Below are 25,672 nucleotides of genomic sequence, written 5' to 3'. Positions count from 1 at the left end.
CTATCATCTACTTAGGATCTGAAACATTTTTTTATTGTGGATTTATATTTGTAAGGGGTATTTAATCTCCCCTCTAAAGGTATGTCTACACTGCAATGTAAACCTAGGGTTTGAACTCAGGCTGTAGCCTAACCCCCCTTCTTTCTACACAAATTACACTAACCCAGGATCCCAGGACTCCATGGGGGTGGAGGGTCAAAGACAGAGGCAAGCCAGGACCCAGAGTTCAAGCCCTATTGCTTTGCAGTGTAAATGCAGCACCATTGGACTTGTACTATGGGAGTCTGGCAAAATTTCCCACAATTCCATAGGTCGCCTTTCTTTGTCCGCTTGACAGTCAAGGTTGGTGGACCTCACACTGTTTCACACTGCATCATGAACAAAGGGCTAGAGTGGCCACATTTTGGGAGGGCACTATGAAGTCTGAGATATGAGTGGCTGGACTCAGGCCTGCATAATGCAGTGTAGATGCTGGAGCTCCAGGTTGGGACCTCTGGTTCAACAATTCCTACACTGGGGTTACAGATTGGTGTAGATGCTCAAGCATCTAACAAACCCAGAGTCTGCTAACTCAACTTCTACTAACCCTGGACTTATCCTGAAGTGTAGACATACCATAATGCCCTTCTTTAACTTTGTTCTTCAGCACTCAGTAACTGGTGCAATTCTAATGAGTATCTGATATGGCACAATACTTGAGAAGCACTTTATTAGGAACCCCAGTTAAGCAGAGCTTGATGAAAGTGCAATCGCTTTCTCTTAATTATGAATATTGTGCCTTTTAAGGAGATGGAGCTACCTTGCGCCAACTAGTGGGAGGAGCTAAATACAGAGTAGCCCTGCTGCTAAGGCAAGAGCTACTGGTAGTTGGTTGATCATGCCCCAACTGAGAGTCAGGGGAGCTGGTTGAGTGTGTGCAAGTGTAACACACTGGCTACATGTGTGTGATGTCTTGTCTTGCCAGTGGCTGATCCACACGTCAGATACGAGCCTCTTACATGTGTCTGGTCAAGTTAGTTAATCCTTTAGCTGAAGTAGTTTGGGCTTATGTTTTGGTGCCGAAGGTGCCAGGTTGTCTCCCCACTGACTCTTCCTAAATGTGTTACAGAGGCTTAATGCTTCAATCTTGTAAGTTTTTAAATAGGAATGTCACATGGGGCCATAGGCCAGACTAGGAGAGAAACTGCTTGTAGGCAGGACACCAGAAGCCCCACATAGAACTCTGGCAAGAGTGAATCTCTGTTTTGTGTAGCTCTTGCATTCACCCTAGCTGGGATTCATCCATCATCTGAACCAACACAAGGAGATCTTCTCCTTAAAACAGACTGCAACTTCTAGTTCCCCTTAATTCTCCTCCACTGCTTCATTCTTCGGTGGCAAGTCCTTCCCTCCGAGAGGGACCCACCGCCGAATTGCAGCCAAAGACTCTGGCATCTGCAGTCACTCTCAGCCAGAACGGTGCATTGCTTCTTCAGCTTAGGAGACTGATTGATGAAAACCATGTCTGAAATGCAGAATTTCACAAAATAGGGTTCTCTGAAAATAGTCTTGCATTTCAGTTACTGTTATTCAGAGAAATCTCAAGGTACTGGTAAGTCACCAAAGGGAGGATGTTGCCCTTTGGAAACAGCTGCGTTCTTTAGCTGGAAGTTTTCAGAATGCCAACGTCCTTGGAGTTAACTTGCTATTTTCCTGCCAGTATCTGCTGCTTTTCCCCTAAACAGAATGATTTAATACTCAGTTACCTGGGATGATTTGTTAGCCCAATACTGTTCCAGAGCCACACCAGCCTCTCTAATCTACATATCACGACGTGGCCTCCAGAGAGTTACATGATGTAACTGAAAGTGGAATATAAACCAGTGAGTTCAGATATACAGGCCTATGACAAGCACAAAACATGGATAGTATGGCTGTCCATCGTATCAGAGGATGATGTACAGCACCTCATGTGTTCTTTTGTCGCTATATAAAAGACCGCATGTGCAGCACTAATTTATCTGTTCATTGGAGTGAAATGTACAAGTAAGAGTCAGTGGCCCATAACTTCTCCAGCTCTTGCATCTAGAATGTTGAAGATTTTCAAGAAGAAAAGCAAAGAGGTCACAATTACTACATGATGGATGACATTCCAGGGCCACTTCAAACAGAAATAACTATTTTAATAGTGGCATAAGTTAATGTACAACATATGCTGTGTATTGCAGGTGTCAGATTTTTTGCAATATGGTTAGGCCCAATTAAAAAACAACACAAATCAATATCTGTTTCCTCTCTTCTTCAGCTTTTGGGATAGCATTCTCAGAGCAGTAAAAGGATTTGTCCCAGTTTCAACTTGGTGAGCCTGGTGTACAAAATGTTAAGGTGCAGGAATAACTTTTGGAGTTCATATAACATGTTCACCATGTCATTCCATTATGGCTCAGTGTAATGGTGTTTGGGCCTGATGCACTTCTCTCACTGGTATAACTTTATTGACTTCAGCCAGCTATATTCTTGATTTATATTAGTGAACGTGAGAAGAATCAGAGCATTGTGTCAGCAAATTGTTAGATTCCCATAACTACCTCCTGATGTGAAAATTTGCCCTGCTGGGCAAATGGTCAAAGATGTTTACTCGAAGAGTTTGCTACAGTGTTGTCAGCCTTTCTACACCATTCGCTGGGAGATCTTGAATGCACCAATTGCATTATTTTGTTGGCTCAACGTAGGGAATCGCTGCAGCTGATGGCTGAACTGGTTGGGCAAGAAGCGAGACACACTGGTATGGTTATTAACCTGGATAAAACTAAGTCATGTTTAAGGCAGAGCAGGGAGCTTTGTGTTAGCTACACCATTGTTTGCAGCAAGGGAAAATGTTCATTTCCTTCAGATCCCTCCCATCAAACAGCCTCCAGCTTCCAACCAGTGTCCAGACAGGACACTGATCAGGTGGTAATGATCAAATACTTGGGGAAATGTCAAAGACCGAGCTGGAGAAGGCTTGAAAGATGTAGAAGCTTGTATAGCAGCAGCTACTACCATGTTCTGGGGTCTTTAGTAGCCTCTGTGGGAATGTTGTGACATCAAGCTTGTGATGACGCTGTGGATCAATAGAACTACAAGTATATCAACTCTGTTGTATGGCAGTGACACATGGGTGCTGAGGAAGGCTAAAGAGTGGCAGATTGACATTTTTGATTGATAGTCTTCATCAGCTACTCCGTATTATATGGGAGGACAGGATCAGAAATGAGGATATTTGTAGCTGAACCTAGCAAATGCCTCTGTCAGGACTGATGCGATTTTTGGAGGCTTTCTTGGTACGGACATGTCATTAGGATGAAAGGCCAATGAATTACAAAGCATGTTTACCAAGGAATGTTGCAACACAGCTGGCAATGAAGTGGTCACCAAAAGCTTCAGTGGTGTGATAGGATCACCAGTGATGGACATAAACTGAATATCCAGCCAGACCAGCAAGGACCTAGCTACAAATTGATCTGAGAGGCACATACTTTGCCACGATGATGAAGACTCTTGTTCAGCAGATCCTTTCTGAGTCTCCCTTTCAAAAGTTTAATTATAGATTAGCTGGTGGGGAAGGGGATGGGGAAGAACAGATTGAAATTGCTCTCATCATTCAGCTGAAGTGCCAACATTCCAATAGAGAGAATCTGCTCTTAAAAGGACTTCTAAAATGCCAATCCCATTCTTGGGGACATCAGAAAAGATGAGTGAATTTTTTTTCTCTTTTTCTGGGCTTTGGCTCACGGTTTTCATGGTGCAGTACTGGCACTTGGAGGCTCATTTATTTATCTTGAGCGCATAGGTTATTTGGGTCAGGCCCTCAGAGTTATACATTTATTTTTTAAATCCAAAGATGGGTTTTTTCCATGAGAGAGAAATAATTTTAGTTTCCTTTTTTGTTTTAAGCCCAAGCATTGTCAAGCCAAAAGTTTGGCAGCCCTGCAGAAATAGTTTTTCTAGCTCGTTAGGGCAGTTTTCTGAAGGCATAGGCCCAAATCATAACAATGACCATTATAACAATTTTGGGTGCCCGACTTGAGATACCTTGTGCCTGATTTTTTCAGATGTATCAAGGGCCTGCAGGCCCCAATGACATCAGCTGGAGTTGCAAGTGATTAGCACTTCTGAAAATCATGGTCAAAGTATTCTTAAGTTTAAGGAGTGAAAATCAGAGGTTGCTTTTGAAAATGGCAGTTGTGGAATCTCACCTTGGACTCCTGATTTGGCTTGCATTGAAACCAATGGGAGTTTAGCCTTCAGTGGGAGGCAGGTTTGGGCACTTTAATTATCAAGTGATCACAACTAAAAAGCCAGAATTTATTCAGTATTACTCCATTGGATATGTCGCTTTAGTATTTTTCTGTTTGTAAAAGGCAATAACTGTGGGATATCAGAAACTGGTGTGGGAACTGAGTAGATGCTGATTTTGTGTGTAAGTGGCAGCTATGATGTTAGGTCATCTAGTAGTCTATCCCCTTCCAAAACAGGATCAATCCCTACAATTCATGTATTGCTCAGTTTTGTCCTGTTGATGGTATGTAGTAATTAATATATATATACCATAAAGCTCTCACCCTTCAGATAGTCTCAAATATATAAGCAAGAGCAAAGAATACAAAAACAAATTAAAATGTTCACCTAAAATGCTGGAAAACCATTTAGTACAGAACAGAGCTCCCACTATTTATTACCTGTGTTCTGAACTCTGCTGAATGCTCATTAATCTTCCAACGACAGCAAATACCTAAAGTGAAAGTCATTCAGTTCCATATCCTCATAGATTTTAATACCAGAAGGGACCGTTGTGATCTAGTCTGACCTCTTGCATAACTAAGGCCCTACCAAATTCATGGCAATGGAAAACGATGTCACGGACCATGAAATCTGGTATTTTGTGTGATTTTTTTTTTTTTTTTTTTTTTATTTATTTTTTTTACCCCATACTATACAGATTTCATGAGGGAGACCAGCGTTTCTCAAATTGGGGGTCCTGACCCAAAAGTGAGTTGCAGGGGGATCACAAGGTTATTTTAGGAGGGTTGCGGTATTGCCACCCTTCTGCGCTGCCTTCAGAGCTGGGCAGCCAGAGAGCGGCAGCTGTTGGGCAGGCTCCCGGCTCTGACGGCAGTGCCCCACCAGCAGCAGTGCAGAAGTAAGGGTAGCAGTACCGCAACCCCCCTACAATAACTTTGCAGCCTCCCCCCCCAACTCCTTTTTGAGTCAGGACTCCTACAATTACAACACTGAAATTTCAGATTTAAATCAATGAAATAGTGAAATTTATGATTTTTAAAATCCTATGACCATGAAATTGACCAGAATGGACCATGGATTTGGTAGGGCCCTATGCATAACACAGGCATAGGGCTTCTCTGTATTAATTCCTGCTTCAAGTCCATTAGCTGTATTTGAACTAGTGCATACATTTAAAAAAAAATCCAATTACGATTTAAAATAAGAGGCAGTGGATTCTGAACCAAGCAAATTAAATATTTTCAGAATCTACTGCCTGTAAGAAAAAGAAACCAAACTGGAGTCTCTCAGCTTCCTGCTTTTGGAAGGTTCTCTTGTGATTTTTCATTATTGTTTTTATTAAGCTTATAGACAGTAGCATATAGAAGCCCAAACCAAGATGGAGGGCCCCATTGTGTTGGGCGCTGAGCTCTCGTATAGTAAAAGAAAGCTCTTGTCCCAAAGAGTGAACAAACTAAATGGGCAAGACACATGCTGGCTGGGAGAAAGCAAGTATTATGGTTCACAGAAGGGGAACAGATGCAGAGAGGAATTAAGTAACTTCCCCAAGATCAGACAAGAAGTCTGTGGTAGAACCAGGAATTGAAACCAGATCCTCATGAGTACCAGTTTAGTGCCTTAACCTCAAGCCCATCTTTCATACTGCAAAAGCTCTGACTATAGTATAGTCAGCATTTCATTTGGTACGTGGTGGCACCCATGAAAGGGAGACAGAATGGACCAGTCCATCACCACCATCAAAACTCCATCAACTCTCCTTGTGACCAGATGGCCTAGAGTGGGACCAGGGGAGAAGCATGTTGAAGAGGGGGATGGGAAGTCTTTGTAAAGCAGCATTTTTGTGAGGGGCAAGATAGCTAAGAAGGGCCTGTCAGAACATTTCATTAGCCAGGTCTGTGCATATGTATTCCCACAGGGAATAGTTTGTGTTGCCTTTTGAGAAGTAAAGTCTGATTTCCATCACCAGCTCAGCAGGCAGAGTAATTGCCATGGATCTTGGAGGGATATTTTTTTCTTTTAGTTGGGGGGAATTTTTTTTTAGTTTGGAAAAGAAAATAAGAGGTTGTTCACTAGAAAATAAACAAATCAGCACAGAAAGAGAAACTTCAAGTGCAAGCATGTGGCAGCTGGGAGGTTCAGTTACGCTGGCTTTGGCTTTGCTCTGAGCTGCCGAAAGGATGCCAAGAAAGAGGAGAAGGAATTGAAAAAGGAAATTCTCTCTCGGCCAAAATGACATAAATACCAACTGTTTAGGCACACCATTGAAAAGGGCGCTGCTGAAAGGAACAAGATGAGTTGCAGGCAGTCTACTCGAGGAGCAAATTTCTGACCTGTAGGCACACCACTTTGGCCCAAGACCCTGTCAGTTGTCACAAGCTAAGCAGGGTCAATACAGGAGCAGAGACTCCCAAGCAACAGCTAGATGTTGCAAGGACTGGCGGTGGGGTTGACAAATGGGAAGGTGTAGGTGGGGGGGAGCGGTGAGGTGCTGCTATCCCCACAGAAGGTTTGTTTGGGGTGGTGGCAACATCCGCCACCTGGCAGAGAAAACTCTGCTAGGATGGCAGGCAGGGAGGCTGCTACCCCTGGTCTCCAGGCTGGCTGGGGCCTCCCTGCTCCTCAGCCCACTGCTCCCTGGCTTTGGTGGGCTGGAATTTGGTCCAGGAGGAGGGAAAACTCAATCCCCCATGCCCCTGCTACCATGGAAGAGGACTCCTGACACCCGCCAAGACTCTGTGCGTGGAATCAGCATAAATTGACTTATGGAGGGGGGCAATTTATATTGCCCCTCCCCCATAATAAATTGATTGAATGTGAGGGGAGGGGGGAATTGAGCTGCTTAGCTTTATTTTTTATTGGGTTTTGGGTGGAAATGGGCAGCATTAATTGTTTTATTTGGGGGTAGGTGGCTGCCCACCATGAATTCATTTATGTGGTGGTATTCAATTCAGTGGCAACACAGAGTTCAGCCAGTAGGAAACTGAGGCCGTTGGGCCCCAGTAGTTGAGGGAATCTAACCAACAGGAGACCACGTAGACAGGGACCTGGCTCACAGTGCGGGCATGGCTTGAGTTACTGGTGTAACTATGTGAGTAAGCTTTCCCTTTGGGGTTGGAAGAATTGGGTACATTTCTCAAGTCCCAGCTCCAGCTGTGTATTTGATCAGACTGATGAACTCAGGGAGAAGATGTCCTTTTGTCCTTACACTGCACCTATAAATCAGTGGCTCATGCTGGCAATGTCCTCATCAGACAGCAGGGGCTCTATATTTGGACAAGCATATTTGTGCTCTCTCTAAAAATAAGAGGTGGCTGATGCTGTCAGCATTGCCAACAAGTTCACATCTGTCTGTGCCAATGATGGTGGTGATAAAGTGCCAACAGGAAAAGGAGACTGGTACGTGAGGGAGTTTTCAAAACTAAAAGTGTACTGTGCAGCCTTGCTAGAATTTAAAATTCTCCTAGATAGGATTTTATCCAGGAACAACCTATAGAAAGGTCTGTGCCAGATACAGTTATTGTAAAGCTTAAACTTGCTTTAAATGCTATCAGTAGACAGTTTGTTTATTTTTTTAGACCCAATTTAAATAAACACTGCGTAACCTGAAGACACAGAACGTGCCCAAAGGGTTCTTGCCCTACAGGTGTGGAATTCCAGCCCATTGCTGATGCAGGAGGGGAAGCATTTTGTTGTTTAGTGGGTTTTACCTTTGAGGTGACCAGAACCAGGGCCAGCACCAGCGCAGCAAGCAGGTACTTGGGGCGGCCAACTGAAAGGGTCTTCGGCTGCAATTTGGCAGCGGGTCCCTCGGTACCTCTCGGAGGGAAGGACTTGCCACCGAAGAATGAAGCAGTGGCGGTAGAGCCACCCATTGCAGCTTTTTTAAAATTGTATTTATTTTTATTTCCCCCCACCGCTTGGGGTGGCAAAAACACTGGAGCCGGCCCTGACCAGAACACCCCCAGGCCCAACTCTCCTCTCACTTGTACAGATGTTGATGAGGACTAATTCATCTGAAGTCAATGGAGTTACACCAGTGCTAAGTGAGATCCGAATCAGGCCCATTGTGGGTATATAATGTGAAAAATATCTAACCCTCTCAACCTCAGGATCAGACATAGTGGAAAATATGGTGGGTAGGATGTTGGAAAAAAGAATGTGGATTCAGTTTAATGTGTGAATTTCCAGGGTATTGTGGGGAAAACCATCTTCTGGAAAATGACTGAACACAATCTCTAATCCTTTCAATCTCTGGAGACTCATGGGATTGGATGACATGCATGTTTCTCCTGGCACTGTGGGAAGGTTCCCAAGAGGGAAGTTCCTTGGGGAGCTGAATGCTTGTTCTTCTTTCTGTCACTGATTGTAATTCAGGATTGATCCAGGGATCCACTGGACCCAGGATTTAAGACCTGGGTTCTTGTCCTGTCTTTGCCATTGATCTGTGTCTCCTTGGGTAAGTCACTTCACCTTTGTCCTTTTTATTCCTCCCTTTCCCACACTTTGTCTGTCTTGTCTAATTGGATTGTGAGCCCTTTGGGGTAGGGACTGTCTCCGCCTATGTTTGTGTGCAGTGCCCAGCACAACACAGCTTCACTCTCAGTGGGGACCATGAAAGGGTTGCCAGGTGTCCAGCTCCTGCCCCTCCCCCCTGCCTAGGAGCTGGAGGGACCTGCTGGCCGCTTCTGGGGTGCAGTGCGGTGCCAGAAGAGGCAAGGAGCCTGCCTTAGCCCCATTGCGCCACTGACTGGGAGCCACCTGAGGTAAGCCCGTGCCTCAAATCCCAGCCCTGTGCCCCCCCAACCCGGACCCCCCTCCTGCATTCCAAACACCCTGATCCCTGGCTCCACTCCAGAGCCCATACCCCCTCTTGCATCCCAACCTCCTGCCTCAACCCGCAGCCCCTTCCCACACTCCGAATCCCTCGGCCCCATCCCCCAGCCTGGAGCCCTCTTCTGCACCCCAAACTCCTCATCCCCAGCCCAACCCCAGAGCCCGGAGCCCTGTCCCATATCCCAACTCTCTCTGCCCCAGCCCAGAGCCCCCCCTGCATCCTGAACCCCTCATTTCTGGTCTCACCCCAGAGCCTGCACCCCCAGTTGGAACCATCATCCCCTCCTGAACCCCAACCCCCTCCCCTAGCACAGTGAAAGTGAGTGAAGGTGGGGGAGAGCAAGCCACTGAGGGAGGGGGAATGTAGTGAGTGGGGGGCAGAGCCCCGAGGAAGAGGGAGTGAAGTGGGCAGGATCTCAGGGAAGGGGTGGGGCTAAGGTGTTCAGTTTTGTGCGATTAGAAAGTAGACAATGAGGTGCTGCTGTAATATAAATCATAATAATGGCATGGTAAGCTTTGCAGTAGTCTGTCCTTGAAACATCAGTTAGCAGCCACAGTCCGAGACAGCAGACTCAGCCAGAGACAGCAGACTCAGCCAATTGGACCAGCCTGGCTTGATACTGCCTGGCTGGAGGAGAGGTACCAGGCTAGATGAAACAATGATTTGATTGGGTAAATATGTCCCGATTTCATATTGCAGTGAACTGGGTAGTGTGCGTGCGCACCACTTTTTACTAGATGGAATTGGAACATTTCAGCATTGTTCTAGCACGTATAGCAGCTAATGAATGGATATTCTCTTTTGTATCTCATGATAAAATAGACTGTTTTTGGAGCACAAAGATTATTATCTGCATAGATCCTGAATCCAGGGAGAGAAGAAATATTTGTCTCTCTTGCTCTGGATGAATTGTGCTTAGACGGCTTGGGTATGGCACCATCCACAACACCTTGAGAATACTCATGTCGGTGCTAGTCATGCAGTCGAGGAAATAGTGCAGTAACCACATCTGTCTAGTGAATGGCTCAGTCCTGTGGTCTGTCCTGTTTCAAAATTACTATCTCCTGGGACCTGGTTGGTTTTTCGGATGCGTAAACTGTCTAAAGAATCCTGGATTTGTTTCAGCTGCTGTTATGAATTCATATTTTGTCTCATGGGAGATCGGACACATTTTGTATTTGTTAACCAAAGTGCTCCATTGGGGCAGGCTCTATTACTGATATAGAACTGAGAAACAGCTAGCAGACTTTTTAATGCTCAAGGAAGAATTTCATTTGGGATTCAAAGATTTTTCTAAAGGTGAACTGCAAAGGCTTGAACTTTCAGAAAATCAGTTACATTAAAAAGGAAAACGGTCTATTGGGTAACAACACAGGACGTTGGAGTCTGACATGGTCTATTGGGTAACAACACAGGATGTTGGAGTCCGATGTGGGTTCTATTCCTGGCTCTGTTACAGATTTCCTGTGTGATTGACGGGAATCACTTAATCTCTCTGCCTCATTTTGCCCACCTAAACTCACCTAGCTGAGAAGGCTGCAGTGAAGCTTAATTCATTAACTTGTGAAAAGCACTGGGATATGGTTGGGGGAAGGCACTCCAGGAGTGAAAAGTATTCATTGTACTTTTAAGATGAGCCTTTCAAAAACATCTCATGGGAGTTGAGCTTTCACTGACTTTCATTTGGAATTGTAAGCCTGACTTCCTTTAGGTGCTTTTGGAAAAAGCCACCATAGAGGCGTAACCAACATGGCAAACCCTTAATTACACTTTTTTAAACAAAAACTAATAATTTTTTAACCACCTGAGTTCAGGGTTCTGTGACTTTTTCTGCCATTAAGTGATGACACTGTTGACAGCTAGTGCTGAGTATAGGAATCTGGCTTCCTCCTGTCTGGGATGGAATGATGCCATCAGCTGTTGCAGGGGAAATGCACTAACCAGAAGCTGTATTTTGTCAAATTCTGTTCTCAGCTACCCAAGTGTAAATTCAAATGTCCTTATTGATTTCAATTCTGTTTTTCCAGATTTACACTGATTGCAAGCACCAGTTTGCTCTTACTTGCAGATTACAATAAGTAAATAGGAATGAAAAGTTTATCTCATATGTTTGCCCATTTGGATTTCTTTTCTTCCATCTGTTTTGTATGCTGTTTCTACTGAGGTCAACCAGAATTCACTACACAGAATAAAGGACTTGTGAAAAAGATTTTAAACCCAAACTCGATGGCATTATGTAAGTTGCCTGTCCTGCTGCTGCTTTAAATAATGCTTATCAACCAAATGGACTGGGGGAAGGAGTTCAGCAGATAAAGGTAGTCTGTTACTTCCACTTATCAGGAAGTGTGCTTAAGTGTTTTGGACAGCTGTGTAAGTGGCAAACAGTACCTTAGTCTGTGTGGTAAGACAGCATGACTCATCAGCACAGGATATTTACACCTGAAGTGTGGTTAAATGGTGCCATGGTCCAGTGTGCACATGGCCTGATTTGCTGAGATGCTGAGCATCTGCAGTTCCCAAGGAGCTGAGAGTTTCCAGGACCTCTGAAAATCAGGTCACTGTAATAGGAGAGGAAAGATAGTCTTGTAAGGGCACTGGCCTGGGAATCAAGCAATCAGAATTCTATTCCCAGCTGTGCCACTGACTTCCTGGGTGAGTTTGGATTGTCACTTCAACTTTTCTTCTTGTCCCTCTCTACCCATTTGTAAAATTGGGGTAAATCACTCCCTATCTCCTAAGGGTAGTGTGAGGATAAATCCATTCATGTCTGGGAAGTGCTTGGATACTAAGGAGATACTCTGGAGAAATACTATGTTTTGTTGAGTATATTTGGTGTTTAGAGTAAAATTTCAGATCTACAGCCCCGGATGCTGAAGTCGAGTGCTTAACCGCAAAAAAGATACAGTGCTGGCAGCTGCTTGTGAAGTCTTCTCCCAAATGACTCAACCCTCTCCTGAAAGACATTTGTCAGATAAGCTAGGCATTTAATCTTCAGGGCCTATTCAATCTCTTACCCATTTATACGGCACCCATCACCTTAGTGTTTGAGTGCCTCTCTACAAAGGACCACCAGCAGAGGGGAATGATGTACTTACAGGCATGGTGGTTTTTTTCTAGTGCGCATGTCTTTCACACTAGGAGCTGATGCCACCAAATGTCTTTGTGCCATTGAAGAGAATGTGTCCATGAAGACTGTATAATGGATTGATTCCCCAAGAACTCTGTAAAAGGCCTGCAGGGTCAAATGAACTGTGGCTAGAATATTTTGTTTAGTTTTATTTTTGCAGTTGGTTCAAATATTCCAAGTATTTGAACTATTCCATTAAATCTTATGTTAGATGAAGTTGTTCAACTCAAAAGTCTCAGTTTCCGCCATGAGGATGGACTCAGTCCAAATTAGCTTCAATGCCTATATAATACCTTGACTTTATTACAGGCTTGTATGATATCAGGGCTGTGTTTTCACAGTAGTTACATAGCTGTTGCTCTGGTGAAGAATGACATGGTTGCTTCTGAAGCCCACTGACTGACGTCTGTTTTTTAATGTAATATTTACACTACTCAAGGAGCTAAAAAGTGGCTTTGCTTTAATAGATTCCTTTGGCTGACATTTTGCTTCAGACAGCTGGGTAATTGTTTCCAGTTATTGACGCCTGTGTGGCTTTGGGTAGCGGGCCCTACTTTTTTCCTTCTGCATGTTCTGGAGGAAGAAGAGGATTTTGTCATCAACATCAGTGCAAGTTGCTGAGAGGCAATTTGAAATGTTTTATTTGAGGATCAGAATCTCGATGGTCTTTAAGAAATCCAAAGTATTTTAGATTCTGTTGTCTGAGAAGAAGTGAGGTGCTGTGATTTCATACTGCGGAGAACTTTTGCATTACCTGGGCAATGAACCATCTTCCCCAGTGTCTCCAATTGTAATATATCGTGGTACTGCTCCTGAGGCTGATGTAAATCTCAGTGTGATCTCTGGTATCTCACGTCAGAAACTGATGCTTTGAAAATGTTCTCCAGGTGGCTGGCTAAAATTAGTGATGGACCAACCAATGTTTTGAGAGTTCAGATAAACATCCGCATGCTTATCCAGACCTCTTGAGTTTGCAAAAGTGGCTTTTGCAAGAACTGGCTTTCTTCTACTTCAGAAATAGAGGGCTAGATTTTGACCTTTTCCAAGCAAAACAGTCATTGATTTCAATGAAAATTTTGTCTGAATAAGGACTGAGGAATTCCTCTTAAGATTACGCCCGTAAACAGAACAGCTTTCCTTATGGGATTTTGGACCTTCGGTTTTTGGTCAAAATCAGAACCAGAAAATGCAATCTCTCTCACACACACAAATGTAACCAAACTTTTTTTGAACCTCAGATCAATGTTTATTTCATCCAAACCAGTTCTCACCCAGCCCTTGCTCAAAAGCAGCAGAATGGTCATAGAAGAGGCATTAAGCTTTGATCTCAGGGTTAGGACCACACTATATACTGGATATAGAAGGGTAGAAAGTAGTGGGAGGGAAACAGTAAATCACAGAGTAAATTGACTACACCTTCATCTGCTCAGCCAACCAAAAATACAGAATCCTACCTTAGGAAGGTCAGAGTTCTTGATCTTTTAATGCTACTGGTCAAACCCCCAAAGCTTCAGGGGTTCAGATAGGAAAAGCATCCAAATACTTGAATAATTTCCTATCTTAAACCCTTTTAGCCTATTGTTTGGGCTGGAAATCCAGTAAGAGCAGGATTTCTCACGGTATTCTAACACTTCTGCTTTTTTAAGAATCTTAGATTTTTTTACTCGGATTCTTTGAGATTTGGAGAATGGTTGTCACTTTATCTGAATTTGTTTCCTCTTCCCTAGCCTGGGGTTCAATGAATAGGCAAAGGAGATGCTGTGTATATTGTTCTCACAGACTTACTGTCCCATTTATCTAGGAAACAACTGTAGCATAGGTCACTCGCTCTTTCAGACTCCTTTACACAGGAAACTTCCAGGAAGACCGATCAAGGCACCTTGCACTGCAGATTGGTGTCTTGGCCTGATGTCCCTTTACAAATAGGTTGCTGTATATGTCATGGTGCCCAGTGGAATGGCCTTTATTTAACTAGCACTAGATTAGCTCTCTCTCCCCTGTGCTACTCAGGTCATGATAAGATTATTTTCTAAAAATAATGCTGTATTTATCAACTGCATGTTTTTGTATTGTTTTTTCCTTCAGCAAGGTCATATTTTGACTCTTGGATAGGAGGTTAAGGCCTGCTGTGTGCAAAACAGTTGTCAGCATCTAGTAGAGAGTAGGTGTTAAAAGGCAGTCTGCAATGAAATGAGGTGTAGAAATCTAGCTGATTACTTATGGGGAGCCATATAGCTCTGGATCTGTTGGTAAGCAAGGATTTAGCTCTATCAGCCTACTGCTTTCATCAGGGAAAGGGAGAGAAGGAAAACAAAGGCTTTCCAACTTGCACTGGAAAAGTGTGCATGTGTGGCATGAATTTCCATGCACCTCACTGGTGGGGAGGTGGTATATATGTGATAAATTGTGGAACTAGGCAATGCATTTGATGCCTCTTGCCGTTTTGACAGCCTCTCAGGCTTTATGTATAGCTAGAGGTAGGTATTGCAATGAACTGGCTTGGTAGGTATATGTACCACTGCCCTCTACTGGCTAGAAGCAGAACTGTTCTATTATGTCATTGGCTGTATACTGCTAACAGCTAATTGAGGTTCTCCTTTAGTTCAAGTGATAGGAGTCTGTGGTCTTGGAGCAGGAAGATCTGAGTTTTACCCCTGCTGTTGCTGTGAATTCCAAATTTGAAGCCTGACATTTTCCATGGATTTGTTACAGTGTATGCTATGATTTAATTTTAACCTGAAAGGAGCTTGACAAGTATTAAGGTTCTTTTGAAGGCAGGCCAGTTTGGGGGCGTGTAGAAATATTTCTTCTCTCCAAACAACATAAATATGTAGCAGCACTAAAAGAGTTGATGCGATCTGATAAAGATCTGGCTATTTGATGTTCATCTGTATAACTTTTACAAGCTAAGCCTGTTGATATGAATAATTGTTTATACATACAGGACAATAGAATGTCAGGAAGATTAGCGAGACAGACAGAAAGATAATCTCTGTTCATCCATCTTTAGTATAACTCCAAGGGATACAGTTCTTCAACCACAAGATAGAACTTCAATTGATTTTAATGTAAGCTACTTATATCTTGTGGTGGGAGATTAGGGCTCCAGAAACCAATCGTTATTTTCTTACTGGTTTCTAGTCTATCTGCCTAGCCTCTTCACAAAGTAAAGTAAAATAAAATCTGATGCAGTGAAACCTCTCAAGTGACCACCCAAAGAACCAGTAAAATGTGGTTGCCCAGCAGAGGTAGGCCTTTAACTGAAAGGTGAGTTTAATTGCAAAATGTACAGAGATACTTTAAAATTATTAAGACCGCTCTCGGAGGTGGTCTTTGATGCAGCTTTCACTGTAATTCACAGATTCCAGTTTTGTTCATCTGGAGGCTTTGAGGTTGTGCATAACTTCCTAAGAAGCAGTCATTGGGCCTATTTCCAGACTTTTTGGCTTGGCATTTTTCTCTGTAGTTAGTGAATCTCGCCCATCCAATTAGCAGAAATAATGCAAAATATTTTCTAAAATCTGTAAAATGTAAGACTTGAAAATGTAACTGAGTTATCCCTGAAGGCTCTGTCTTTGGGGCAAGCTTTGTCATCATACTGTGAGGAGGGGAGTATTGTCATTTGGCCACGGAAGGACAACCTTGTCTCAGTCAGTTCTGTAATGCTGTTTTCAGTAATCCTATTTGAAGGGTGATCTTTCCTTCTCTGCCATCACAAGGATACCTTTAGCACTATACCTTCAAAGAGGTTTGTAATAAAATCCATAAAGGTGTGTGTTATAAGGAAATGGGTAGGAAGTAAGATGGTCAAGAATTCCAGATGATTTCAACCGAATGAAAACTATTTATCCTTTAAGCCTGCTCATGTAACTTTGTTTAATTTTCTGTTTCAGGAACAAGAAGACCCTAATAAGCTTGCTACCAGCTGGCCGGATTACTATATTGACCGCATCAACTCCATGGCTGCAGTAAGTTACCTCTGCACACGCCAGGAAAGATTTCCTAACAGCGTCTGTTTGATTGTGAAACAGTGTCTTAAGGAGAGTAGTGAAAGTCCAGTTGCTTGATTCATTTAAAATTGAGCTGGCAAAGGGAGAGGAGTATACTCTGTAGGGAAGAATCTTGCACTGGCAGAGAGATGGATTTGATGAAATGCAGGCCCTTTTCAGCTCTTATTTCTGTGATTCACAGAACTGAAAATGATGAAATTGGATTCTTCACTGGAAACTCCAAATTACAGAAATGAAACGTGATGGTGTCGCTGTGGCTTTTGTCTTGCAAATCAATAATCTGTTTTCTCCTATGCTCCTGTGTACATGCACATGCACGCGAGCACACGTGTATATGTGTGTGTGTGTGTGTGTATATATATATATATATATATATATATATATATATTTAAAGAGAGGCAAGAGTATATTTTATATATATATAAAATATACTCTTGCCTCTCTTTAAACAGTGCTTAAAGATGATCTGAAAAGCTTTAAAAACAAATTAAATGTAAATGTAAGCTCCTAATCCAGTAATAAAACATGGCCCTGACCCATGGGTTTAACCAAACTCTGTCCAACAGAGAACCTGAAGGGAAGGGCAAAAAATGGCTTTGTCACCTTTGTGCTTCCCTGATCTTAGGACCAACTTGGCCCCAAGCACAACAGAGATCTCAAGAAAGAAGTGAAATCAAGGATAGGAAAGGCCTCCACAGCTTTCACTAAACTCAAGGCATGTGGAGTGGGGGTAGAGCCTGGGGTTGAGTAGTGGTTGAGCATTCCTGGGGAAAGGAAGAAGCCAGCCCCCTGGCTTCTGGGCATTGGATGGAGAGAGTTTATCACCAATGAAGAGATGTAACCAGCAGCATGTTTCCACCAGAATCAGAAGAAAGCGCTGGACATATTGGTGCAGGTATCCCACATGCCAACACAGACTCCCATGGGAAGCTGAGAGCAAGTGGAAACCAAGTAGTGTGAGGAAGCAAGGGCACTCAATAGAAACATTAAGAAGAAGCCTTAGCAGGGGTGGCAGAACCGTAATCTCAACACCACAGAGCAGATGGAAACAACAGCTAATGGCTGAGAGGGTTGGAAGAAGCTAGTTTCTGCCCTGTGCACCAATGTTGGCATGGGAAGAATGTAATAATATGACACACAACAACCTCGGGGTTGCTCTCAGTTACGCTGACTGGTAATGGTCCACAAAGAACAGTTAAGCCAGTGGGGGCTTGGTGGAGCACAGAGGTGCTCCAGCCATTCCCCCTATGTTGGGAATTTTGAGGGATGGTGGTGTAGAGCTGGATTGCCCCTCCCTACCACGCCCCCTCCCCATGAGGCCTGGTTAGGCTGGAGGGGTGCTCACGGACTAGTACCTCGTTCCATAAGTAGTCATGTTGACTTCAGTGGCATTACTTGCAGACTGATGTGCTATTCAGTGTGAGTAAAGGTGACAAGATTTGGCCCACAGAAAAAAGACAAATAAGTGAAGAGATGATAGGCATATATAAAAACATGAATGGCATAGAGAAGATAAAACAGCTGCTCCTGTTTACCCTCACTCACAATAGAAGAACAAGGAACATTCGTGAAATTTGAAAGGCAACAAATGAAAAACTGATAAAGGAAAATGCTCCCCCCCACCCCCACAATGTATAATGAACCTATGGAACTTACTGCCACAATACATTACTGACTATAAGAATGTAGTGTAATAATAATAATAATGAAATAAAGGGTTAGTGATTTTTATAGATAATCAAAAATCAAGTTATGTGAGACAGGACGAAAACAGAAATGTAGGGCAATGAATACTCAAGTTTCAGGATAAAACTAACCACTTACTGATAGGATTTAGGGAAAAACTTCCCTTATCAGCATGTTACTCCATAATTATTTACTGGGGGGTTCTTATACCTTCCTCTGAAGCATCTAGCATTGGCCACTGTGAGAGGCAAGATAATGTGATAGATGGATCACTGGTCTGATCTGGTATGGCAATTCCTGTGTTCTGAAAATTCATAGTCTGTTACTGGTTTATGGCCAAATTCTGCTTCTGGTTATTTATATGCAAGAGCCATTGATTTCCCTCATCAGTTCTGCATGAATTTAGCTGTTAACGTCTTGGGCAGTGTGAGTTGTTGGTGGGTTTTTATCATTATAATTCATTTATAAAAGCTTTTCAGCTCATCTTCATAGCATTGTTATGGGCTGAAAAATAGCTATAAAAATGACACCATGTTGCACACTTTATAGATTGTTGATGTTTCTTTTTGGTAATACGTGTTTAGTTTATGGACACAGTCAGTGTTTCACTAGCGCTTCAGAGCCACCCTAGGAAGGTAACAGAAGAAATGCTTTCTATTCTGTCATGTCTCATCAAAAACTACTACCTAACTGCTGATTCCAGAATTTGTTGGTGATGAGGGGTGAAGTGGAAAGAACACAGCTTGGTTTTAAGAGAAGAGGCTGAGTTTGCATGATTGGCAAAGACTAGTGTTTTGATGTCTAGACTGAGCAAATTTACTCTAGAAGAGTCATTAAGGGAGAAGAAATATGGAACCTTGCAGTGTCACCGCACTAAATTCTGCTCTGAGGGCTTGATCCAAAGCCACTAAATTATTGGAAAGCCTCCCGATGACTTCAAAGGGCTTTGGATCAGTCCCTAAATTTATCCTGGTGTAAATCTGGAATGAATGTGTAACTGACGGTATTCTAAAGCTGGAGCAGCTTCAGGGATTGAGAGCAGATTTTGGCCTACTTTTTCTGATTTTAACCACATTTTAAGATCATCAATAAACACCAGGTTCTGGTAATGCTGTTTTGACATGCCCTGGCCCTAGAATAATTGACAAATTTTCCTTTTTACCTTATGTTTTACCCTATCACTGGAGATATTTAAGGGCTACTTGGGTTAAAATTAATGGACCTCATTTACCATTTATTTGCTCCAATTTTATGCGGGTTTAGCTCCATTGATTTGTTTTCAGTAGAGTTACATCACTGTAAAACTGGAGTAGCATAGCAGTGAATCAGGGTATTTTAAAAGAAATGTCCTCACCTGTGTTAATAGGACCTCTGAGATTCTTAAAATAGAAAGAATTTAAGAGCCCCTTCACTTTCATTGCTAATGCTGCTGTTTTTTTCATTCTTCACCCTGAGTGAAGTGTTTTTTTAAAAAAAAAAAAAATGATTAGTCAGTTTCACTTTGTTTCCAATCCGTATCTAATCAGTTTCACTTAGTGGCTCTCCAAGTGTTAGCACATGCCTCAATATTTAGATTGCAAATACTGCAGGGGAATGTTAAACTTGAAACAAAAATATTATTAGAATTTTAAAAACATTAGACCCCTTTCTATTGTTTTAAAATGTTATACCCTGGGTTTTGCAAAACTTAAGTTTTGGACCGACTGTAAATCAATCAGTGACCCTTTAAACAGCACCTTCATACCTTGTTGCCTCTAATTGCTTAGTTATAGGGGCCTATCTTAGATATGGGCTACTCATTGATCAAATGAGAGCCTGAGCCAAAGCCCATTTGAAATCTGTGAAAGTCTTTCTATTGATTTCAAAGGTTTTGGATCAGTTCCTGACTCCCCAGTGCTGGGCATTCCCAACCATAGATCAATATGTTAGGAAGCACTCTGTTACTGGACTAGAGGTCACAGCTTTCTATTTCAGCTAAACAACCTGGACACTTTGGGCCCAGTTCTGTTCTCTGGTTGAAAGATCATACTCAGAGTAGATATCAGTGGTTTACTGCAAACTGGGAGGATGTATTTAGTGGGATCCAGCAGGGAATCTGTCTTGGGTCCACTACTTCTAAATGTTTTCATTAATGACTTGGATAATGGAGTAGAGAGTATGTGATCCCTCCCGGCTTGGTGTCATCTGCAAATTTTATAAGCAAACGCTTGGAGGATAGGATTAGAATTCACAAAACTTGACAATTTGGAGAATTGGTCTGAAATCAACAAGATGAAATTCAACAAAGACAAGTGCAAAATGCTTCACTTAGAAAGGAAAAATCAAATGCGCAAATACACAATGGGAAATAACTGGCTAGGTGGTAGTATTGCCGAAAAGGATCTGGGGGTTATAGTGGATCACACATTGAATATGAGACAACAATGCACAGTTGTGAAAAAGGCTATATCAGGCATGGGCTTATTAACCGGAGAGTCGTATGTAAGACACAGGAGGTAATTGTCCTGCTCTATTCAGCACTGGTGAGGCCTCAGCTGGAGTACTGTGTTCCGTTCGGAGTGCCATGCTTTAAGAAAGATGTGGACAAATTGGACAGAATGTAGAAGAGAGCAACAAAAATGATAAAAGGTCAAGAAAGCCTGACCTATGAGGAAAAGTTAAAAAAACCCTGGGCATGTTTAGGGTGAAGAAAATAAGACTGAGAGGAACCTGATAACTGTCTTCAAATATGTTAAGGGCTGTTATAAAGAAGACTGTGACTGATTGTTTTCCATGTCCACTGAAGGTAGGACAAGAACTAATTGGCTTAATTTGCAGCAAGGGAGATTTAGGTTAGATATTAACAGAAACTTTCTACTTCTAAGGGTACGTCTACACTACCTGCCAGATCGGCGGGTAGCGATTGATCTATCGGGAATCAATTTATCACATCTAGCATAGACATGATAAATCAATCCCCAATCACTCTGCCGTCGACTCCTGTACTCCACCGTGGCGAGAGGCGGAAACGGAGTTGATGGGGGAGCGGCAGCAGTCGACCCCGCACCGTGAGGACGCGAGGAAAGTCAACCTAAGATATGTTGACTTCAGCTATGCTATTCTTGTAGCTGAAGATGCATATCTTAGGTTGACTCCTCGCACCCCTCCCCCAGTGTAGATCAGTCCTAAGGGTAGAATAGGCTTCCAAGGGATGTTGTTGAATCCCCATCATTGGAGGTTTTTAAGGACAGGTTAGACAATCATCTGTCAGGCATGGTCTAGGCCAGGGGTGGGCAAACTATGGCCTGTGGGCCAGACTCGGACCGCCAATCATTTTAATCTGGCCCTCGAGCTCCCGCTCCCGTGCTCCAGCTGGGGAGCAGGGTCGGGGGCCACTCTGTGTGGCTCCCGGAAGCAATGGCATGTCCCCCCTCTGGCTCCTACACACAGAGGCAGCCGGGGGTTTCATATGCTCCTCCTGCCCCAAGCGCCACTCCCGCAGCTCCCATTGGTCGGGAACCATGGCCAATGGGAGCTGCAGGGGCGGCGCATGCGGACGGGGCAGCACGCAGCAGAGCCTCCTGGTTGTGCCTCCGTGTAGAAGCTGGAATGGGGGGACATGCCACTGCTTCCAGGAGCTGCTTGAGGTAAGTGCTGCCCAGAGCCTGCACCCCTGAGGCACCCTCATCCCCTCCCGAACTCCAGTTTGGTGAGGATTCATGGCCGCCATACAATTTCCATACCCAGATGGGGCCCTCGGGCCAAAAAGTTTGCCCATCCCTTGTCTAGGTTTACTTGGTGCTGTCTCAGTGGGGAAGCTTGGACTTGATGACCTCTCGATGCCCCTTCCAGACTGACATTTGTATGATTCTCTCACCAGTTTTATACTGTGTTTATGTCTATATAACTTTATTGACTTTTGTGGTTTTACTTCTGATTTGCACCAGTATGGTTAAGCGTAGAATAAGGCCCCCACTATAACTGTCATGCCCCCTGTTAGAATTGTGAGTGCAGTCCTTCAGATGGTCCAATTGGAAGGACAATACCAACTAGTTCACAAATGGAATAGCTCCTGCATCAATCCCTGGAAGAAAGGGAGCTAACCATTGATGCTACCTAACTTAGAATAGTGGCCTTCAGTTCTACACCTGTAATTCTGTGCCTGTAAATCTAGTAACTTGACAACTAGTGCAACAAATCATACCAGTGATTACCTGCAGACACAAAATCGTACACCATTCTAAATATCAGGGTCGTCATCATCTCGGCTGATTTGTCAAGTCATGAAACTTCTTTTTGTAGGATACAGCAGCTGCCCTATTTCTAGCACATGTCAAGAGACTTGTCTCTTTTTCTCTGTGATACTGTCTGCTTGGCAGCCTCAATAAATGCAATCTCCGGTTTACTGGGGAGAAGGAAAATTACTTTTGACACCACCATGTTGCTTTTATGATCTTGGCTATCTTTGCACTTGTACAGAAGGGCTTGCCGGTGAACAGTAGCTGCACGTACAGCTCTTTGGAGTGATAGCTGTGTTGAGAGCATGAGATGGGGTCAAGATTAATAAATACAGCTGTTACCAGGCCCTTTTCTCTGGCTCGGAAATCATTTGCTCAGGGCAAAACAGCTTCATAGGACATAAAAGAAAATATATCTTTCAGCAGAATCTAACAGGTGGAGGATGATTCCATCTCCCATCTGGTTCATGCTGCTCTAAACCGTTGTTTGCTTAGAGCATCTTATGTTTGTTGGGTTTTTAAAATTAATTCTGTAATTGAGAATTTCTGCTCTTGGATCATCCTTAATTCAGTTCCAAAGATGTCATGGCAGCTTGAATTCCACCTGAGCTCGTTTCTTTGAATGTTTTTAAAGGGATATTGTCCAGATAGAAGTCACATTAATAACAATAATAAACGGCTATACTCTAATTATGACATAGGGCCTGATTTTGATCCACTTATACTTGTTTAAATCGGAAGTAATTTCACTGAACTCAGCTGAGTAACAAGTTGTAAAAATGGTACAGGTGAGATCAAAATAAGGAATTTGGATCATAACTGTAAAATTCTGAAAATCCAGTTTGTAGTTCTTTTTAGTACCATTTCTGCTATTTATTTCCTTTATTCCATCTGACTTGGCTTGGCAAGGTCAGTTCATTTTCTGCTTCTAGTCAGTTTTGCTTTCTGGTTCTCATGCACTAGCATTATGCTGCTGTATTTGGATTTCTAGTATTTCAGGGCACAGGAGGATGGAGGAGAGTTTTTTCTCTTAGATTTTAAACAAAATCCAAAGTTTAAATTAAAATATTTCTATTCACACAGCCAAATTTCCAAAAGCAGTCTTTAAGATTGCCTGTCATTTTGAACACACAATTCCTTGTATATAGTTTTTTGCACATATGTGCAGTCTCAGACTAATCCATGCAGACCAAGTAGCTGGATATCAGATTTCCCTGTTGCATTCAAATCAACATTTCTGAACATGCAAAAATTTACTTGTGGAAAAATAGTCTGTATGTAATTGTGTATGAAGTATCTGGTTGAGTGCTGTTTGAAGCTCCTGCAATAGTTTGCTCCTCCTTTTTGTCTGTGGAACAAAATTTACTAAAATGGAGTCCTAAACTAGGCCAACATTATCCCTTTAATGCAGTTTTTAGTTCAGAAAAACTATTTTCCAACCAAACATAACTATGAAATGCAGCCACAAACAGTGATCCCCAAACACAATAGTTTCCCGTCCCTCTCTCATAGTGGTGATCCTGTTTTCTGTAACTTTCACACTGTAATTTCATGATGTGGACATGTGACTCTTCTGTCATTAGAGGAGGCACAGGGAGTCCTGTTCCTGGCCTTGTGTAGCTGAGAGAGAAATGAAGGGCTCTTGGCTGCTCATAGCTTTCAGAAAGGGTTTTTCTGTAATTAACCATCTGCTGCAAAAGCAGGATTACTTATGTTTGTTTCACTTGGAAACAGGCTGTTTTCACTCTCAACAAAATACCTTTGAAAACCCTCCTGCCATCCATGTGCCTCTCTCCAACAATGGGTCAGAGGAGAAAGTGAGCTATTGTAAAAATGAGAGCCTTTCAAAGGAATGTTTATGGGCCAAGAAAAGTTGACCATATGGGCCCTCACCCAAGGAACTACAAATCAAGCACCAAAACCCGCCCCAGGAATCTGCCATTGAGATTCCACAATGCATTTTCATGGTTTCTATTTATTTTTTTGAAGAGGGGATTGTATATGGCTTGGCTCGAGTGTTTCAGTATATGTTTCTGGCTGTTGGGGATGCTGGCAGAAGATAAAACGTTGTCAGCTCATTTTCCATCAGTAGCGCTCTGTCATTCCATTAGGGCAGGAAATATCTCACTCCGTTAGTGAGTGAATTTGACTTTAGTGTGGATCAGAAAGAGGACCCCTAGAGTTAAATACAGCTCCCTGTACCAGCTGTGTAGCATAAAACAGCCATGGCTCTTAGCCAAGTGACCACCCTCAGGATTTGACATGCGTTGGCACCACATGGTTTGCAACACAGAAGGGTTTGGGAAAAAAGGGGAAGGGGAGAGTTAAGAGATGTTCTAGTGAAAGGAGGTTTTCCTCTGGGACTTCCTTGCTGAACCATTACCATAAAGACACTAGTATTCTGCTGTAATAGGTCATTATTGTAGGTGCTGGATATTTGTTTAATCAAGGTATTTATTCAAGAAGACCCTGAGTTGAGAGCTGAGGTTCTCCTAGTCTTAACATTGTTTTGTGAAACCCCACAATACCCCTATCAATAAGGTAGGAATGATCATCCATCTTCTACAATTGGGGAAGCTGAGGCAGAGAGGCCAAAATGTTCAAATATGGAGATAGCCTATCTCCTAGAGCTGGAAGGGACCCTGAAAGGTCATTGAGTCCAGCCCCCTGCCTTCACTAGCAGGACCAAATACTGATTTTTTTTCCCCCCAGATCCCTAAGTGGCCCCCTCAAGGATTGAACTCACAACCCTGGGTTTAGCAGGCCAATGCTCAAACCACTGAGTAGTGGCTTGATTCTCAGAGGTGCTGAGCACTAAACAAATCCAACTGACCTCACTGAGACCTATGTGTGCTTAGCATCTAGGACTATCAGGCTACCCATTTCAAGTGTCCAACTCTGAATTTAGGTGTCTAGCTTTATGCATCCAAGTTTGAAAGTGTGGGTTTCAGTGCCTTGCCCAAGGTCATATAGCAAGTCAGCGGAAGAGCTGGATGGGACTAGATCTGGAGTACTGGCCTTTGGCCTGGACACCCAAAAAAACTGTGCCACCCAGAATTAGTGAATACAACTGAAAATGTAGGTCTTAACCTCTTTGTACCTTGGTCTACCTGTCTGAAAAATTGGAACAGCAATAGAATTAGAGAATCATAGAAGTTTAGGGTTGGAAGAGACCTCAGGAGGTCATCTAGTCCAACCCCAACTAAATCATCCCAGTCAGGGCTTTGTCAAGCCGGGCCTTAAAAACCTCTAAGGATGGAGATTTCACCACCTCCCTAGGTAACCCATTCCAGTGCTTCACCACCCTCCTAGTGAAATAGTTTTTCCTAATATCCAGCCTAGACCTCCTCCACTGCAACTTGAGAACATTGCTCCTTGTTCTGTCATCTGCCACCACTGAGAACAGCCTAGCTCCATCCTCTTTGGAACCTCCCTTCAGGTAGTTGAAGGCTGCTATCAAATCCCCCCTCACTCTTCTCTTCTGCAGACTAAATAAGGCCAGTTCCCTTAACCTCTCCTCGTAAGTCATGTGCCC

General features: G+C 43.1%; 1 protein-coding gene across 6 annotated transcripts in view; it reads left to right on the top strand.

Moving 5' to 3' along the window:
* DAAM2 (dishevelled associated activator of morphogenesis 2) overlaps positions 1-25,672 on the top strand; it is a 243,644-nt gene that overhangs the window by 131,550 nt on the left and 86,422 nt on the right. For all 6 annotated transcript variants that reach the window (XM_054022484.1, XM_054022485.1, XM_054022487.1 and 3 more), the window contains exon 4: positions 16,118-16,192. In XM_054022484.1, the coding sequence (XP_053878459.1) occupies positions 16,118-16,192 (75 nt within the window). The remainder of the gene's footprint in view (positions 1-16,117; positions 16,193-25,672) is intronic.

This window comes from Malaclemys terrapin, chromosome 3 (genome assembly GCF_027887155.1).
Source record: "Malaclemys terrapin pileata isolate rMalTer1 chromosome 3, rMalTer1.hap1, whole genome shotgun sequence".
Classification (NCBI taxonomy): Eukaryota; Metazoa; Chordata; order Testudines; family Emydidae; genus Malaclemys; species Malaclemys terrapin.
The sequence above is the reverse complement of the archived record's forward strand: the minus strand, read 5'-3'. Positions and strand labels throughout refer to the sequence as shown.